Source organism: Oreochromis aureus, linkage group 7 (genome assembly GCF_013358895.1).
Source record: "Oreochromis aureus strain Israel breed Guangdong linkage group 7, ZZ_aureus, whole genome shotgun sequence".
In the NCBI taxonomy this organism is placed as follows: domain Eukaryota; kingdom Metazoa; phylum Chordata; class Actinopteri; order Cichliformes; family Cichlidae; genus Oreochromis; species Oreochromis aureus.
The window spans coordinates 30,514,152-30,532,230 of NC_052948.1; the positions used below are offsets into that span (position 1 = coordinate 30,514,152).

The following is an 18,079-nucleotide window of genomic DNA, read 5'->3' on the forward strand; positions in this document are numbered from 1 at the left end:
CTGTAATTCATTGGAGTTATAAGTTCTTAATTATTTTTATGATCAAATAACATTCCCTGATAAATACAGAATCCCTGGGATCCTGGTCACTTTATATTCAATTATATTTTATTTGTAACCTTGTGCCTGATTTTTATGGCTTCATTTACATAAAATAAAAATATCCTTAAAGAGCCTTGGTGCAAAGCCTCAGTTCATCCTCAGTCTGAAACAAGCCTTTTTAGTTCCTCTGCCTTTCAGACAGCTTTCTTCTGATTTAAGAAGAAGTGGTTGGAGCTTCAAATACCTGGTTTAGAGCCGACTGAAGCCTGAGGGTATACCTTTATGTCGTTATTTATTGGCCATGTTTAATATTAATGCTGGAAATATATGTGACAGGAAAAAGAATCTGTTATGTTGTTTAGGACAGTTACAGTGTTTACACAACATATGATTTTTATTTATTTTTGATTTTTTGACCCCCTTTGTGGTTTCATCAAACCAGCTGCAGAGCGGCTGGGAGAGCTGGGACGTGGAGCCCGACCCAGTCGTGTCAGAGCAGAGGAAGGTTGGACACGTGGAGAGACTAGAAGTCCCATGTTTGTTTAGTAGTTTGGGTAGAAAAGACATGTTTTTTAGGGTGTTTCATGGTTATTTCCCCTCCTGTTTAGACTTCATGGTTATTTTGTTCCCTCCCTTTGTTACTTTTAGAACGCACAGAACAGGGATAAACTAGGTTAAAAGCAGCAAAATTATCAGATGTCATTATTCTTCCTGTTCAGGAGAACCAACAAGAGAGATTCAGAGTTTCAAAAATGTCCCAGGGTCATTTAAAGATTGACCACCAATCCTTGCACCGATTAGGACACTCCCAGAAAACCCGATTTTAGGAAATTCACTGATGGCTTTTGCAGATTGAATCAGCAAACTAGACCAAAGAGATGTCACACAGTTTCCACCAGAGACTCTTCAGGTAAATCTGGGAAATAAATTAACTTTATAAAAATCTATGAACCTGGAGAAATGTAATAAATTGTATCCTTTGTGTGACAAAAGGTAGGGAGGACCATACCTTTTATTCACAAAAAGAGCTTCCAGGTTACTTCTACCATATCATTCATCCCAAATGGACAGGGGGATTTTAATTTTAATGTTAATAGCATTATAACTGACATGCAGTGCTTTAAAAATATATCCTACCCTCTTTAAATTTTTCACATTCAGACCAACAAAGATTTCAAAAGGTTTTGCAAATAAAAATCTGCGAATGTGTTCAGCCCCCTTTACTCTAACAGCCCTAAATAAAAGAGGCCATATAATAAATAAACAGAGTCCAGAGTGTGTCCTTTAATCTCAGTCGAAATACAGAACATGGTTCTGTGACAGCCTCAGAGGAACATTAGAGAACAAACCGCATCGTGTAGACCAAAGAACTCACAATTTTTCGCATAAACTAGTATAAACCTGCACACAGGGATACACATCTACATTTAGGATGGTTAAACATGAAGTATTTGTCCATAAAGTCTTTTCAAAGCAAAAGATGCTCCCTCCCCGCTACAATACTGCATGTTTACCACCGGGGGGCGCAGCTCCACACCAGTTCCTCCAGTCTTCAGCATCTGCAGAATGTAGAGTAAAGGTCGTGTGAAGTTCAGCAGCAGCTGCGAGAGGTGCGTCATCGCTGTGTTTACAGTGCATTTGAGGTCATGCTTTCCCTTTATTCAGCATCTCCTGTAACTCAGGTTCACTCAGTGAAATGATGCGTTTAAGTCTTAATTATAAACATAAGCACAGTTTATATCGCATGTTGTCGTCATAGCCAGGAGTCTGCCAGGGAAAAGGGCATGAATTTGAGATTATTTCACAGGGAGACTGGATCCCAGGGAACCAAAACGTGTTTGTAAAGCGAAGTGTGGAAAGGTCACTAATGCAAGGTTTGGCATTAATAACACAAACAACAAACTGGTTTTATTTGATGTAAATGTTTCCTTTCTGTTGTAAGGATGCCCCTTTTAGTGGAATTGTTTAGCAGCAGGGTTTCCCCTGTGATGTCTGCTTTCAATGCAAACAGCAGCAAAAAGCCATTTGTTGTTTCTCATTTGGAAGGTGACTCACACGATTTTATCCTTTCACTTCGTAATCCATCTCAGTTTTCCCACAGCACAGTATAACCCCACCCACCCAGTCTTATTTTCAGACAAGAGATTTCTGCCTTGGCATCTTTTTATAGCTCTGTGTGCTGGAAGATGAAACTTGAGCATCATTTTCCAACATGGGAACATTTAAAACCTGCAAAAATCCTCATTAGAGTCCCATTGCGTCCCGCTAAGTAACTGAAATAAGTTTTTTTTGGTCCTGCTCCTTTTTATATGCTGATGCCGGTTGTTCCAGGTGCGTCTCCTCTTTAGGTTACAGTAGAGATGTGTTCAAGGACTACGGCTGTTTTTGAGCCTCATGTTTTCTTATCATATTCATGATGAGTAAGACCGCATGACAGCAGACCACAGTGGTGGTTGCGCTTTTAAGGGCGTTTTCCAGTGTAAAAGGAGATTCCTTTAGCCAAGATTTTCGGCAAAGGCATTCTCCTTTATCAGGTGTCATTATCCGACGCACACTGTCACAGCATGTGGCATTTTCCAGGGACACCACTTTAGTGCAGGGATTCCCCAGAAACACACATTCTAATATGAGAAACAACAAAAACAAAAGTTTTTTTATATAATATAAATAATATATATATTAATATAATATATAATGGCTTCACACTGTTAAGCATTATTAAGTGCTTGATTAATCATTTCCATATCCTTACTTCCCCTTAGAGTGCCATTTATAAGCACAGACATGTTTATGCAGCTGTTATTGTTACACCATGTACAGCTGTCACTGCTATCAGTCACAGTCATAATAATATGTCTGTTTTTTATAAATAGCTATATACATGATGAATGAAGCACTTGCTAATACCTCAATACTCTGGCTGTCATTATAAAGTGCTACCAAGTTGTTTATTCTGATGTGTGCATTAGTAGATTTGTTTAGGCACAGAGGGCCAACGGGTTTGTGGGAATGTACTGCAGGCTTGACCCCAAGTAAAAAATAGCATGTTCTGAGAAGATAGGAGTTAAACGTAAGTGGATTAAGTGGATTAAATAATCTTAATTAAAGTATACTTTTCTTCCATAGTTGTTGCCTAAAAATTTCCAATAAAAATTACCTTAAATCCACCTTAAATCCACCCTGATGGCTGCTTTTTCCCTTCCCTGTGTGAAACTAAAGCCCTGATGTAGATTCAGCTGTGTCTATGAAGATAATCTGCTCTTCCTGACTTTTTATTTCTTTCTGTCCTTGCCACGCTCCTCTCAGCTGCTCAGTGAAGAAGTGGACAAAGTGAGTACCCTCACCAGCAGAAAGCGCTCTCTAGATGCAGGACTCATGTTGTCAGCTTCCTTCCTTCCTCTCGTCTCGTTTTCACCTCCAGGCAGAACACGAGCTTCGCGTGGCCCAGACGGAGTTTGATCGCCAGGCTGAGGTCACCAGGCTGCTGCTTGAAGGCATCAGCAGCACACATGTGAGTCACCGCAGGCCGGTCACCCCACTGGGCTCCTGTTAAAGGCTCCTGTTAAAGGCCATGCGGCGTGAATCATTCGAGTGTTTTTGTCAAAATATTGCAGATGAACATATGGGAACCAAACCATGTTATTCTCATGGTGATTTTAAATTGGTTTTAAATATGTTTTAAATGAAATGCATGAAGGCGGACAGCTTTTAGGCACCAGATAAAGCTTTGTTGATGTTTACACATCAACAAAGCACATCGATGGTGCTGAGAAACTTTTATGTGACCCAACCCTTCAGGCAGAGAGAGAAGCAGAGGCTTTGATGTTTGTTTGAGAGTTTGGGAACATTTCAATGGCCTGACCTCATCTTTGTGTCTGTGTGTTTATATTGTAATATATCTGTTTATTTTTAATAAAAGTAGTGTTGCAGATTATTTTATTTGGCCCTTACACAGTGCTGTGCCAGAGCGTACGCGCACACACACACACACACACACACACACACACACACACACACACACACACACACACACACACACACACACACACACACACACACACACACACACACACACACACACACACACACACACACACACTCGTTTCATATCTTGGTGTGGACATCTAATTGACATAATGCTTTCTCTAGCCACTTACCGTAACCCTTAGTATAAACCTAATCATAAACTAACTGTAATCCTGACACTAGGACCACATTTTGAGCCTCAAAAATGCCTTCAAATTCGTGGGACAGGCATAAGTGACTGTTGCTCCCCACAAGTATTGTGGCATGCCAATTTTCTGTCCTCACAAAGATTTCTAAACCAGTACACACACAAACACACATACACACCCTCTCACTCACACAAACACACTCACACCTCATGGTTTCCAGAGGACTAGCTTGTAGATATGTCTCAGTATTACAGTATGAGTGGAAACATATGAAACAGTGGTAACAATGCTTCAGCATCATCACAGCTTCACCTTTCAGGTGTGCGTCGCTCATTAAACATAATTTAAAATGCCGGCTGACTGCTGGCACTCACTGAAAATAAAACCTGTTGCACAGTTAACATCTACGGGTTACCTGGTATTTTGCACAAACGACAGGGAAAGGCAAGAGATATTTTTCTCAGCATGCCCTTCCAACATAACCACTTTCCTTTTGAACCATAACCAGTTTATAAGGAAAATGTATACTGCATAATCAAAAGTTCAAAAGAAAAAAGAGCCATGACTAAAACACAGGGGAATTCTTTTAATGTGTCCATCCTACTGTAATGCTTTGAATATGAGCATCCTGTGGAATATTATTGGACTGCCGTGATTAAAGCATTTTTGTGCCTATGTAACACTGCTGTAAAGCTGGGCAGTAAATGGTGACTGTACAGCTGTTTGACTGTCAGTGGTCATTTCTAGAGCTAAACATTTCAGTCCCATCTTCATCCATGAGTGAGAAAACTGGCTGTTAAAGGTGCATGATGACTTATAAAATCTTTGGTGTCCTTCACTCCTGTTGAGTCAATCCTCTCCTTTCTTTTCCCACCAGCTCAACCATCTGCGCTGTTTGCAGGACTTCGCTGAAGCTCAGGCCACCTACTATGCTCAGTGTCATCACTACATGCAGGACCTTCAGCGGGAGCTCAACAGGTCGGGATTTATTTGCAGACACTGCTATGACTCCCACCGACCGCAATATTTAGTGAATCGAAAACATTTTCAGCTTTTCTTGTATTGTTTAAATTATGGGGAGAGATCAGAGTTAGTCACACCACAAAATACTGAAAATAACCACAGGCTTTAGTCTGGATCTGATGTGCAGCTGGGAGTGGGTGCAGTCTCTCAAGGGACCCGTGATGGCATTGTTTCCAATAATTAACTTGGATCCAATATCTGACTTATCAGTAAGGCCTTCAACTAAGCAATAACAATCGTCAGTAGTTCATGACTATGATTTTCTCTGTGTTATTGGAGGGTCTTGACCTTACAATATAAAGCGCCTCCAAAGGGAAGGACATAATCACAGAGGTTTTCACACCATCTATAAGCAGAAAACAGGAACACAGTCACACTGAGATTTCTCCTGGGTACCTGAACAATGTTAGCAATAAAAAAACATCCAGGAGAAACATCCTGACTCAAAGTGATACCCAAAAAGTTGTCTGGTCCTTACTGAGCTCATGGTCATCCAAAATGCTGCTACTTACGGGAACTAAAGATGTTAGAGTAGAAAGGGACTGTCCTCAAACTGTTCCCTCAAAGCTGGGAGCATGAACTTCTCCAAGATGTCTTGGTATGCTGAAGCATCAACAAGTCCTTTCACTGAAACTAAGGAGGCGACCCCAACTCCTGAAAAACAACCCTCCACCATAATCCCCCCTCCACCAAACTTTACACTTGGCACAGTAAAGTCAGACAAGTACTATTCTCTTCTCAAACGTCAAACCAAGACTCGTCCATCGGATTGCCAGATGGAGAAATGTGATTCATCACTCCAGAGAACACATCTGCACACAGAACAGTGAACACTTTGGTGATTAGAGGGTTGGATGCAGCTGGTCACCATGGAAACCAATTCCATGAAGTTCACTATGCACTGTCCTAGAGCTAATCTGAACCACATGAAGTTTGGGCATGCACACTATGTGCCTCAGCACCCGCTGACCCCACTCTGAGTTTACATGGCCTACCACTTCATGGCACAGTTGCTGTCATTTCCACTTTGTTATAATCCCACTAACAGCTGACTGTGGAATATTTAGTATTCAGGAAATTTCAAAGTTGGACTTATTGCACAGCTGACCTCCTATCACTGTACCATGCCGGAATTTACTGAGCTTCTGTGAGCGACCCATTCATTGGCAAATGTTTGTCGAAGCAGTCTGCATACCTTGGTGCTTGATTTTATACACCTGTGGACATGGAAGTGATTGGAACACCTGGACTCCATCATTTGGATGACTGAGTAAAAACCTTTGGCAATACCGTGTAGCTTAAAGTCCTCAAAATAGCTTATATTTAAACTAAGCACTTTACTCTCTACCTACTTGTAGTAACTTGAGCTCACCTGTGTCATCCTTTAATAATGCCACTCTTTGCCTGTTCAGTCTGATGTCAAAAAGAGTCAAAAACGGTCCAAATTCACTGCAGTGAAATGAATTTGGCTGTTGTCTCGGGTGTTAGAATAAAGTTTTCATCATCCTGGCATCCATGACAGGGAGGCTGATTTATGAAGCTGGAACCGTCATTGGCCAGAATCTGGAGGCGTTTGTGTCAGTGAAGGTCAGAGGTCACTGAACACACTGCTCTCCATTTGGACACAGATGATGTGAAAATGTAAATAAAAGAGCCATGCAGTGTTTTGGAAATCATTAAATGTCAGTATCTGATTAAAAATAAGAGACCATCAATGACATTAAGATGGAGTGTTTACATTTGTAAAACGTTTTGAAATATGTCATACTGAGCCAAAAAATAAGAAAGCTGTTCCCTCAAGACCAAGTTGGAAAGACTTCATGATTCATAGTAATCCTGAAATTTGGATCAAACCTGAAAACTAATACTTGCTGGTTTCAATATTCAGACAGCATGTGGTCTCAAACACACCAGAGACCAGGATGGTGTCAAAACATGTACACAAGGTCCAGACACTGAGCTGCCTTCTTTTTCATAACCTCCGGTAACATAGTTTAAACTGGAAAAACACCCCTGTGACGAATCAAAACCTGAAATTCGTTTTAATGTTGTCTCGTTATCCTTGTTTACGTCATCATCAGTGACGCTCCCATTAATGCTGACCCTAGTCTATGAGTTTTAGAGCTAAAGCCAAACCACGTAAACAAAACTGCTGCTTTCACTGGACCCTATGTTCATTTAAGCCATCGTGGGAAAAGTTGTAACTGTGGGGGGAGATTACATCTCTTAGGCGGCTTGGGAACACCTCAGTCTCCCCAGAGGAACTGGAGGGTGGAAGATATGAGGAGATTTTGGGGAAATGGCCGTCAGCAAAATGTGGTTTATATGTATTTCAGCTGTATGGCTCTACATCAGGACAGTCCAGCTGCTAAACAGGCCTACCAGTAATCCTGAATCCTGGGGTTGTGTATGAGGTTATGAAGTGGGAGATGAAAGCTTTTTGCTTTTAAAACTGTTGCTAAAAGTCCAACTGTCCAACTGCCCCCCAAAAAAAAAAAAAAATAAAATATTTGCATACATTAGAAAAAAAACACCAATAAAGCCTTAAACATTTTGAGATTCAATTCAATAAAAACAGGCTTGAAGTTATTTTTTGCAAATAATAAATTTTTATTTCTTCCTTTTTGGGAGGCATAAAACGTTTGTTTACAGTAAGTAAAGCATACCTATCGTGTATGTCTCTTCACACAGATGTGCTAATGCTGTCAGTGCACCCCACTCCTCTGCCTCCGTCTGCCCCAATCCCGTGTCCCCTGCCTTTCTGTCTGGACCAGCATCCTCCGGAGCCACCGTCCCCTCCTCATCCTCATCCAGCCAGAAGCCGGTCACGCTTGCCATGGAGCAGTCACAGCTGCCCATCACGGGCGCCAGGAAGGCCAGGGTCCTGTATGATTATGATGCCCACGACACCAGTGAGCTGTCACTGTTGGCTGATGAGGTACAGCAGAGTCAAGCTGAGTCACCACACACACACACATACTTCACTTATGTAAGTGAAGTTTCTATGGTATGTGAGACAAACCAGTGGGAAGTGTATGTATTCACCCGCCTTCGTCTCAAACACTCCTGAGCTTAAGGCTACGAGTATGAATAGAAAGAGCGCGTAGGCATGTGCAGAATGAAATTAAGGTTTGGAGGTTTCCATCCTGCAGCATTTTTTTGTGATCCCTTTATAACTCATTGGCCTAAAATCCCAACGTCAGGTCGAGACATGATTCTCAGCTTTTAAAAACACAAGATATCTACTGACAGGCTGTGAATCCCCCAATTGCAATAGTGGAGTCATTATTATCACATAGGGTTTGCACTAAAGAGACGCCACATAAAAGAGTGTTTTATGTCAGATCAGACATTTGTAGTTTAACTTCTAAAGTTCAGGCCACACAAACCACAACCCTCTATTTCTGAAAAAGTCCTAAAGAAAAAATGTTGTGGGTGGTGTTGTTTTTTTTTTTTTTTTTTCAAAGATTTGAGAGAACAACTTTCCAAAACCAAAAAAAACCAGTGACCTTGGACATCTTTTTGGTTATTTGTCCAGCAGATGTCGTGGACTGAGCCATGTAGCATTGACAAAATACCAACTCCTAACTAACTGCACTTACATTTGTCCAGACTATTAACTGTATATAAAAGATGGAATCACTGTGCTGTCACATTTACTGTTTTTCATCATCTTTTGTTTTGAACTGGAAACATTGTTTACAGTAAAGAGTTTTTAGTTGCCCTAAACCACTCCATCTATATCATCCCTTTTCCATTAATTAAAACCATAATTTACAGAATTAACTTTTTTTAATATTAAAGAAGTATTTGCAGTGTTTACTGTGACCAACTGGTTATTGTATGAGCGTGCAAAATTCAATTCAATTCAATTCAATTTTATTTATATAGCGCCAAATCACAACAAAAGTCGCCTCAAGGCGACAAAACCATTTAATCAAAAAGTCTGCAAACTATCACGACTCCACTTGGGTGGAGAATGGCTGCTCAAATACGTATGTGGATCGGAAGATCGACAATCCACAAATTAGGCCGCTCTTGTCAGAAGTAAATGCAAATAAATGTGCCCAGGCATCATTAAATATTCTATTTTCTTCAGATATTTTTCTTTTCTTACATTTCTCCATACTTGGCCTACCTGGGGTTGAAAGTCTCGATAAATGCACGGCATTTCGGCAGGAATCTTCTTGTAGTGTGAGAGAAGGTGTCACACACCCATTTGTGTGTGACACATTTGTCAAACACAGACAGGAGGGGGGCACCCCCACATCGGGGCGGGGGGCACTGTCATAGGGTGAGAGTCCCAGAGGACCAGAGGGAACAGGCAGACGAACCTGCTAGAGGCCAGCCACCCTGGTATGAGTCAAGAACAGGTTCCCACAGCTCCAGGTAGTCAAACCCCCCCATGAGGCCGTCCAAAACACCCAAGCCACCAAGGGAGCGAGCCAACGCCCACACCAGAACATCAAGCCATGCGCCCTGGAACTAGCAAGCACTCGCACCCCAGGCAGAAGCTCCAGTGGGAAGCAGTGACCATGTCCAACAGCGGCGAAGGCCCAGCAAGCCTCAAACCCAGCCATGCACACACACACACACGCACACACACACACGCACACACACACACACACACACACACACACACACACACACACACACACACACAGACCATTCGCTCATTCCCTCTCAGCCACACACTAAGACACAGAGTGACATAAAGACACACGCACACACATTAAGGCTACGTCTACGCATACATGGGTATTTTTGAAAACGCAGCTTTTTCTATGCTTTTGGGCTTTTCGTCTACACATAAGCAGCGTTTTTGATCACTGAAAACTGAGATTTTGAAATATCCCAGTCAGGGTGGAGAGTTTTGTGTTTATGTGTGGTCGAGGAAAATGGAGATTTAGTCACAGAACGTCAAAGGTGTGCGCCTTTTTTGAAGTCACCCTGTGCACCACGTTATTGTTTACATGAGATGAATTTCTACAATGGCTGATATAGACAAAACACTGTTGCTGTTAATCTGACTATCTGCAGTTTTTACACCTTGCATATACAGTGAGGAACATAAGTATTTGAACACCCTGAGATTTTGCAAGTTGTCCTACTTAGAAATCATGAAGGGGTCTGAAATTCACATTGTAGGTGCATTGTCACTGTGAGAGACCGATTTTAAATAACAATTCATGAAATCTCATTGTATGATTTTTAATGAATTCATTGCAGCTGAACAACTTTCATGCAATCACATCCGTCCCGCTCACTCCGATGGAACTTCTGAACACCTCCAGCTTGGCCTCCTGTCTATGTGTCAGTGTCACCGTCTCCAAACCATGACAGCAGGTCTCACTGCCATCTTTAAACCTCTCTTTCACTCTTGCTGCTGTCCTTGTGTCACAAATTAAACCTGACACTTGTCTTCACCCTCCACAGAGTACCTGGCTGAGGAATACAAATCACAGCTGATTTTTATAAGTGTTTGGAGTGGAAGGCACAAACTGATTCTTCTTGGAATGATTCCCTGCTTTGGGCTGCTCGGTTGGAAAATTCTTACAATAAATGTTTTTCTGCTGAAGCCGTCTGACTTCACTCTGGTTGTGTGCCAAGCGTGTTTTAGGAACTTGTCCAAGTGGACAGTTTCCATAGTGTGAAGCTCAACTTTTGCATGGCATTGTAAATATACTGATTTTACCGGACATAAAAAAGTAAGCTTGTTCTGAGTTTGTACAGTTCTAACAAAGGTGGGAACCTTTCTCACGCATTGTCAGTTCCTGGCAGTTGGCTGGAGTTGGGCAATATTTTTATATTTGGATGATCTGTTTGAGCAGCTACAGGATGTGTAAACTTCCTCAGGGTTTTTTCTAAACCACAGTCTTCCCTCAGTATTACTACACTCGTGTGTGTGCTTGACCACAAGCAGGATGCAGCACATCAGCTCATAATCTCGACCTCTGTTTGCCAAACTTTTCAGTGGCCACAGCAACAAGTCATCGAGTACTTAGGAATACCTCTACCGCACCAGCTCTGCAATTTGACAAAGACTAAATTTCACTAGCTGGGCCCTCATTTTGTTTGACAGTCTTTTAGTAGATAAAGGCAAATGGCTTGGATATGAATTGAGCTGTAGTTTGGGGAAGGTCTCGAAGGGGACTGGCGGCGGTTCCCAGGCCTGGCGGATCCCCATGTACTAAATAGAAAGGAAGAAGTTAAAGAATTGAAAAGTGGAGGGACGGTGGGGCACGTAAACGAGAATGAACAGCTTGTAGGACTGGGGAACTTATATAGATGAGAACCGGAAGGAGCATGTTTGGAGGCGTGGTCCCGCTCCTGAAATTCCGATCCTTAATCTCCAATAATAAGAAGAATATGATGAATATGTAATTGACTATAGTATGTTTTAACATGCTGCAGTTTTGTATGGATATTTAAAACTGGTCACTCTTGAAAATGAGACTTTGTGTCTCGATGAGAAAGAATGGTGAACTAAAAAAAATATATATGTGATTAAATGCGGCTTTTCAATGTGATTTTATATTTTCAGGAGGTGGGAAAAGTGGCGAGTGGGGGAGATTTGTGCTTTCCACCGCATGTATTGACTTGATTTATGTGACACAAGGAGCCAAGAGAACACGACTCTACAATTGTAGATGATTAAAAACAGATACAGAGCTTTTAAATCTAGATCTTCCGAGCATGTGTCTGGAAGAATTCTGTAAATATTTCATGCAGCTGTGGAAGACACCCAACTGTGTGGCTTTTGGAGACACACACATGCATCCTCTGAAGCTTAAAGTGGAAGAGCTGGGTATCACCAACAAAGCTTCAGCTCCTGTGTTAAATCATTTTTTATGCTGCAAACATCCTCATAGTTTTCCAAGAATTTGATGTGCTTTGTTCGGTATTCAGACATGTGGTGGGCTAGAGAAGCCGCAGAATGAGTATGGGAAGGCAAAAAAATTTGAACCACTGAAGATGGGTTGGGTTTACTGTGCTGATACACACAAGGATGACGAGGTCATTATTATGGGAAGGAAATAACAGGGTAGCGAGACCGAAGACTGAAGCTCAGTTTATGCTTTTGCATTGAATCCATGCAGAGTCTATGATGCATCCTGTTTACTGTGCAAAAGTCTTGAGCCAACATGTACATACATATCTTTGCTTTAATTCTATGTATTCTTTAATGATTGGGAATGATTTGCTGAAAGCGCTGGCCTGCTTAAACTGCTGCCCCTGCAACCCAAACCCTGATAAGGTAATAGATAAGAGCATGATAGATGGATCAGCTGAAAGTCCAGATGTGCCTCTCCAGTCCTGATTCAGGTCTTTGCTGGATTTTTCCTGTTTCTTAAGGACATAACTTTCAGATACTGTTCGTCTGCTGTACATAGCTTTTTTAGGGCTGCCAGTTAACTTATTTTCCTCTTATCTATGATCCTCAGAATCCTCTATGTAGCTCAGGACGTAGGGTGGGTCATTTAGTAATCAGAAAGTTGCTTTTTTGATCTCTGGACAGGATACTAACCCCAAGTTACATTCTGGTGAATCCATCCGAGTGTGAATGCTAAAAAGAAAGCACTTAATCGTAGAAAAAAACTGCGTCTGTGAATGGGCGAATGAGATATGTTGTTTAAAGGGCTTTGAATGCTCAGGTAGCATAGAAAAGTGCTTTTGTCCTCCACTTTTCCAGTTTCCTCAAAATTTTTTAAGGACACCCTGCACACCATGCTGAGAGATGCCAGGTTTTCAGCTGATAGCTGTTGATTAAAAACATTTTTTAATCTTTGTAACTGTGTTTCTTTGGCATTTTTCATGGATTCAAATAAAGAAATGGAAGAAATTTGCGTGTTTTTGTGAGAGGCTGTGGGTAACAAGGAAAGTGTGGGACTGTGGGGTGCATGAGCCCGATGTGTTTGTAGTGAGTTGCACGGCAAGCTGCAGCTTTAATTATGAAAGGGTTTTTGGTTTGGCATACTTATGGTGTAGATCTATGATGGAAGTGTAAAATGTCCAAAAAGATGAGAGAAAAGGGTGATTGTGTCAAAGGGTTAAAAACTCCAGGGGGTAGGTGGTTGGTGTTTTCACGCGATTAAAGCTAAAAGACTCAGAATAGCGAGTCTGTCTGTGTAGGAGCTGATCAAGCCTCATATTAAGACTGAAAATTGCAGTTTTAAGCATCCAGGTTAAAGTACTGGCTGTTTTTTTTCTTTGTATGGTTTAAGTGTGTTTGTGGAGAGAGTGAAGGTGAAAGCTTGTGTGAGATGCTGGAAGTGTTGGTAGTCCTGCTGATGCCTGCTCTTTCCACTGTGAAGTCTTGCTGATCGCCTCAACATCCAGGGAGGATCCGATCTAGTTACTAGTTAATTTTCTGTCTGTTATGGCAGTTTTGGCTGAAGTATGACTAAAAACAGTTCAGCTAGATTATAGTGTGGAAAAAATGATTACAGGACGATATATAAAATCTTTCTTGGCACTGGCCTGAGGCATGTGTTGGTTGCTACAATGCTCCATGTAGTGAGGAACACCTGAGCAAGTCTGTGGGATGAGATGAGAACATCAGTAGCTGCTGAACATTACCCGAAACAGGACTGCAGCAGCTCTAATTAGATCTCACCGAGCATTTCCATGGACAGTCTGATCCACATAAAGCAATTATGTGGGTCAGACTAGTCCATAGACCCACAGAATAGTCCATCATTTATGCATTTTTTTAAGTGGCAACAACAACAATCATCATAAAATAAATCATTTAACCAAACTAAATGAAAAGAAGAGACAGTATTGACCAAGAGGATGCAGGCTGAAGCTAATTACACTGGACGTTACTGCTTGGCATCTGGTAAATCAGGAGATTTTATACAAGAATATTTGTCAAAAATAAATGTTTTGTTACCAGTTTTATGTTCATCACCTTCAACATTTTCATCTTCCAACATTTTGTTGAATAAAATGATGCATTCCGATTACAGCCACCTCACTGCACGCAGTTTCACAGGACCGGCGGTCGATAAAGTCGAAACATCCTGACCTAAAAGTGAAGCAGTGGATTTTTAATCTCGCTCTTGCTCTGGCTTGAGCATGACAACTTAAAAATATCAAGTGACAGATCTTTGATGAAGGTCAACGGTGGAGCTGCTTCATCTCCCTCCATCTGTCTGACTTCTAGCTTGAATGAAAATTCATTTCATGTTGCTTCTTGCCACGTTTCAGCTCAGGGACTTTGTGAAGCTTCGGTTTACCGTCTGTGACTCAGTATCTCTGCTGAGAAGTGGATTCAAATGTCACAATGACAACTTTTGGAGAAACCCCCCAAAAACGGAGATCGTCTGTTTGCAAATGGATGTGTGGGCCTCCTGGTGCACCTTTAAAAAATCGGCCTCGATCTTCCACCTTTGGCCAAAACGTTGCTGTTCACTGATGAGTTGCAGGTGATGTAGAAGTGCATTTGTTTTGTCTTTTTTTGTTCAGTTGTTTCAATTAATTCTTCCGGCGCCCCCGTGTGCGGCAGCCTGTTACAGCAGCTCTGCTCATTCTGAGTTTCTTTCTTTCTTATCTTTTTTCTTCTTGTAATTTTTATAACTAACGTATTAGTAATTAGACTCAACCATGTTCTACCGTTTTGTGCTAGTTCTGGTCATTTTTCTTAGTTTTTTTCTACTTTTTTCACCCGTGTCTGGGGACCCAGAGCAGGGATCCTTTGTTTACAGTAAGGATCAGCTGTTAGTGATGCGTCCCACAGCGGTACTGCCGGCAGACAGACTCGACATTCCAAGCGAGCTGAGGAAGAAAAGACGGGGGTGTCGTGCTGGGAAGGAGCGCCGTCGCCCGAGAAGAAGACGTTATCGACCATCTCTTCCTTCTGTAATTATTGGAAACGTAAGATCTTTGCCCAATAAGATGGATGAGCTCACATCACTAACCTGGTCACAGAGGGAGTACCAGCAATGTAGCATCATGATCAGTGGCGGTCCTAGCCTGTTTGGCGCCCTGGGCGAACACTCCCTCTGCGCTCTCGCACTTGCACGTAGAAATTCTAAAAAACATCGGTGCAAATTATAAGTCTGTATCATGATGTCTGGTGTTTTCGTGTTTTCGTGTTTGTTGGTTTGTTTTTATTTTCTTTTATTTTGCGAGTTGGTTATTAGATGCTGCTCCAGGCAGCCAGAGAATCCCCCGCCGCCCCGCCCTCTTCTCCCTGTGCCGCAAGCAGCAGGTGCACCTCGCAAATGGAGGGCGCCCTTACTCCCAGCAAATGGGTGATAGAAAACCGATCGGTGCCTATGCCATTCCCAATATGCGCTGGCTGATGTCGGGGCAGCATGAGTACAAGCAATTTTTTTTTTTTTTTTTTTTGCCAATGCCCGTGATGCTGCCCCCCACCACGATGCCGCCCCGGGCAACCGCCCGTGTCGGCCGTATCAAAAACCGCTACTGATCATGATGCTAACGGAGTCGTGGCTAACACCGCTAACTCTGGACACGAGCGTGACACTACCGGGATTCCAGATGCTGTGAGCGGACAGGATGAGAGAGAGCGGTAAGAGGAAAGGAAGGAGGACTGACAGTGTTTGTGAATGACAGATGGTGTAACCCCGGCCACATAAGTGTAAAAGAACAACTCTGCAGCAGAGACATTGAGCTGTTAGCCGTTAGCATGCGTCCGTACTACCTGCCCCGGGAATTCTCGCATGTTATCGCGATATGTCCCCCCCCTCGGCCAACGCGGATGCAGCCTGTGACACTCTCCACTCAGTGGTCAGCAGACTGCAAACACAATCTCCGAGAGCCCTTCTCATAATATCAGGGGACTTCAATCATGCCTCACTGGACTCCACACTGCCCACCTTCACCCAGTATGTGACCTGCCCAACCAGAGACAATAAAACACTGGACTTACTGTATGCCAATGCAGAAGAGGCATACAGTTCATCACCTCTCCCTCCCCTGGGCAGATCTGATCACAACCTGGTGCACCTTGTCCCTGTGTATGAGCCCTTAGTGCGCAGGGAGCCACCAGCCACCCGCACAGTACAGAGATGGTCGGAGGAGAGCGAGGAGGCTCTTAAGGATTGTTTTGAGTCGACCGTGTGGGAGGTGATCTGTGACGACCTCGGAGATGACATTGACAGCCTTACTACATGCATTACTGACTATATTAATTTCTGTGTGGATAACACCGTACCTACCAGGACTGTGCGGTGTTTCTCCAACAACAAACCTTGGATTACCCCAGAAATTAAAGCTGTCCTCAAGCAGAAGAGGAGGGCCTTCAAATCCAGAGACAAGGAGGAGTTGAAAAGGGTGCAGAGAGAGCTGAGGGGACTGATAAGGAATGGGAAGGACAGCTACAGGCAGAAGATGGAGAACCAGCTTCAGCAAAATAACGTTGGTGAAATCTGGAGAGGCCTCAGAACCATCTCAGGCCACAAACATCAGAACTCTCTGCCTGGGCAAATGGTGGAGGTGGGCAAATGAACTGAATCATTTCTTTAATAGGTTTGATTCATCCATGAGGCAGTCTCCAACATCGGCTGCAGACTCACCCACCCCCACTGCTGCTGTTCCACCTCTGACACCTCAGACACTTCACACCTCCTCTATTCACCCTGCTCACTCCTCCCCACCCCCAACAACAGCATCCAATACACAATCAACACAAGGCTCCAGCCTGTCTCTCTCAACCACCCAGGTTAGGAGGGAACTGCGGAGGATTAATGGCAAGAAGGCAGCGGGCCCAGATGGCATCAGTTCAAGGATCGTCAGGTCCTGCGCGGACCAACTGTGTGGGGTGATCGAGCACCTCTTCAACCTCAACCTGAGCCTGAGGCTGGGAAGAGTCCCACAACTCTGGAAAACCTCCTGTGTTGTACCAGTGCCAAAGACTTCACGCCCCAAGGACCTCAACAGCTACAGGCCGGTGGCTCTGACATCCCACCTGATGAAGACCCTGGAGCGGCTGGTCCTGGCTCAGCTTCGGCGCCTGGTGAGCTCATCACTGGACCCACTTCAGTTTGCCTACCAGCCTGGCATTGGAGTGGATGATGCCGTCATTCACCTCCTACATCGTTCCCTCGCTCACCTGGAGACCGCTGGGAGCACAAGCTACGGCTGCTGATGTTCTTTGATTTCTCCAGTGCCTTCAACACTATTCTTCCCTCGGTTCTGAAGGACAAGCTGGAGAACTCTGGAGTGGACCATCACCTCACTACCTGGATTTTGGACTACCTCACCGACCGACCACAGTATGTGAGGACTCAGGGCTGTGTGTCGGACAGGGTCGTCTGCAGTACGGGGGCCCCACAGGGAACGGTTCTGGCTCCGTTCCTCTTCACCATCTACACTGCAGACTTCTCCCACAACTCCACCCAGTGCTTCCTGCAGAAGTTCTCTGATGACTCTGCAATAGTCGGCCTCATCACTGATGGGGACGACAAGGAGTACAGAGGACTGACTCAAGACTTTGTGGACTGGTGCCAGCTGAACTACCTCCAGATCAATGCCAGTAAAACCAAGGAGCTGGTGGTAGACTTCTGCAGGCACAAGCATCCTCCACTACAACCACTGAACATCCAAGGTATGGACATTGAGACTGTGGACAGCTACAGGTACCTTGGTGTTCATCTGAACAACAAACTGGACTGGACTCATAACTCAGACGCTCTCTACAGGAAAGGGCGGAGCAGGCTGTACCTGCTGCGGAGACTCAGGTCATTTGGAGTGGAGGGCCCACTCCTGAAGACCTTCTATGACTCTGTGGTGGCCTCAGCCATCTTCTATGGTGTGGTCTGCTGGGGCAGCAGCATCTCTGCTGGGGACAGGAAGAGACTGAACAGGCT

At 43.5% G+C, this 18,079-nt stretch overlaps 1 protein-coding gene across 4 annotated transcripts in view; it reads left to right on the forward strand.

Annotated features, from left to right (window-relative positions):
- The window catches only part of LOC116334146 (endophilin-B2-like), a 40,412-nt gene that overhangs the window by 13,963 nt on the left and 8,370 nt on the right, over positions 1 to 18,079 (forward strand). For 2 of the 4 annotated variants that reach the window (XM_031757483.2, XM_031757485.2), the window contains 4 exons: positions 3,349 to 3,372; positions 3,464 to 3,553; positions 5,095 to 5,195; positions 7,932 to 8,178. In XM_031757483.2, the coding sequence (XP_031613343.1) occupies positions 3,349 to 3,372; positions 3,464 to 3,553; positions 5,095 to 5,195; positions 7,932 to 8,178 (462 nt within the window). Of the gene's footprint in view, positions 1 to 3,348; positions 3,373 to 3,463; positions 3,554 to 5,094; positions 5,196 to 7,931; positions 8,179 to 10,469; positions 10,587 to 10,676; positions 10,772 to 18,079 lie in introns of those variants that run through there. The other 2 variants (XM_039615725.1, XM_039615726.1) reach the window with 2 other exon arrangements.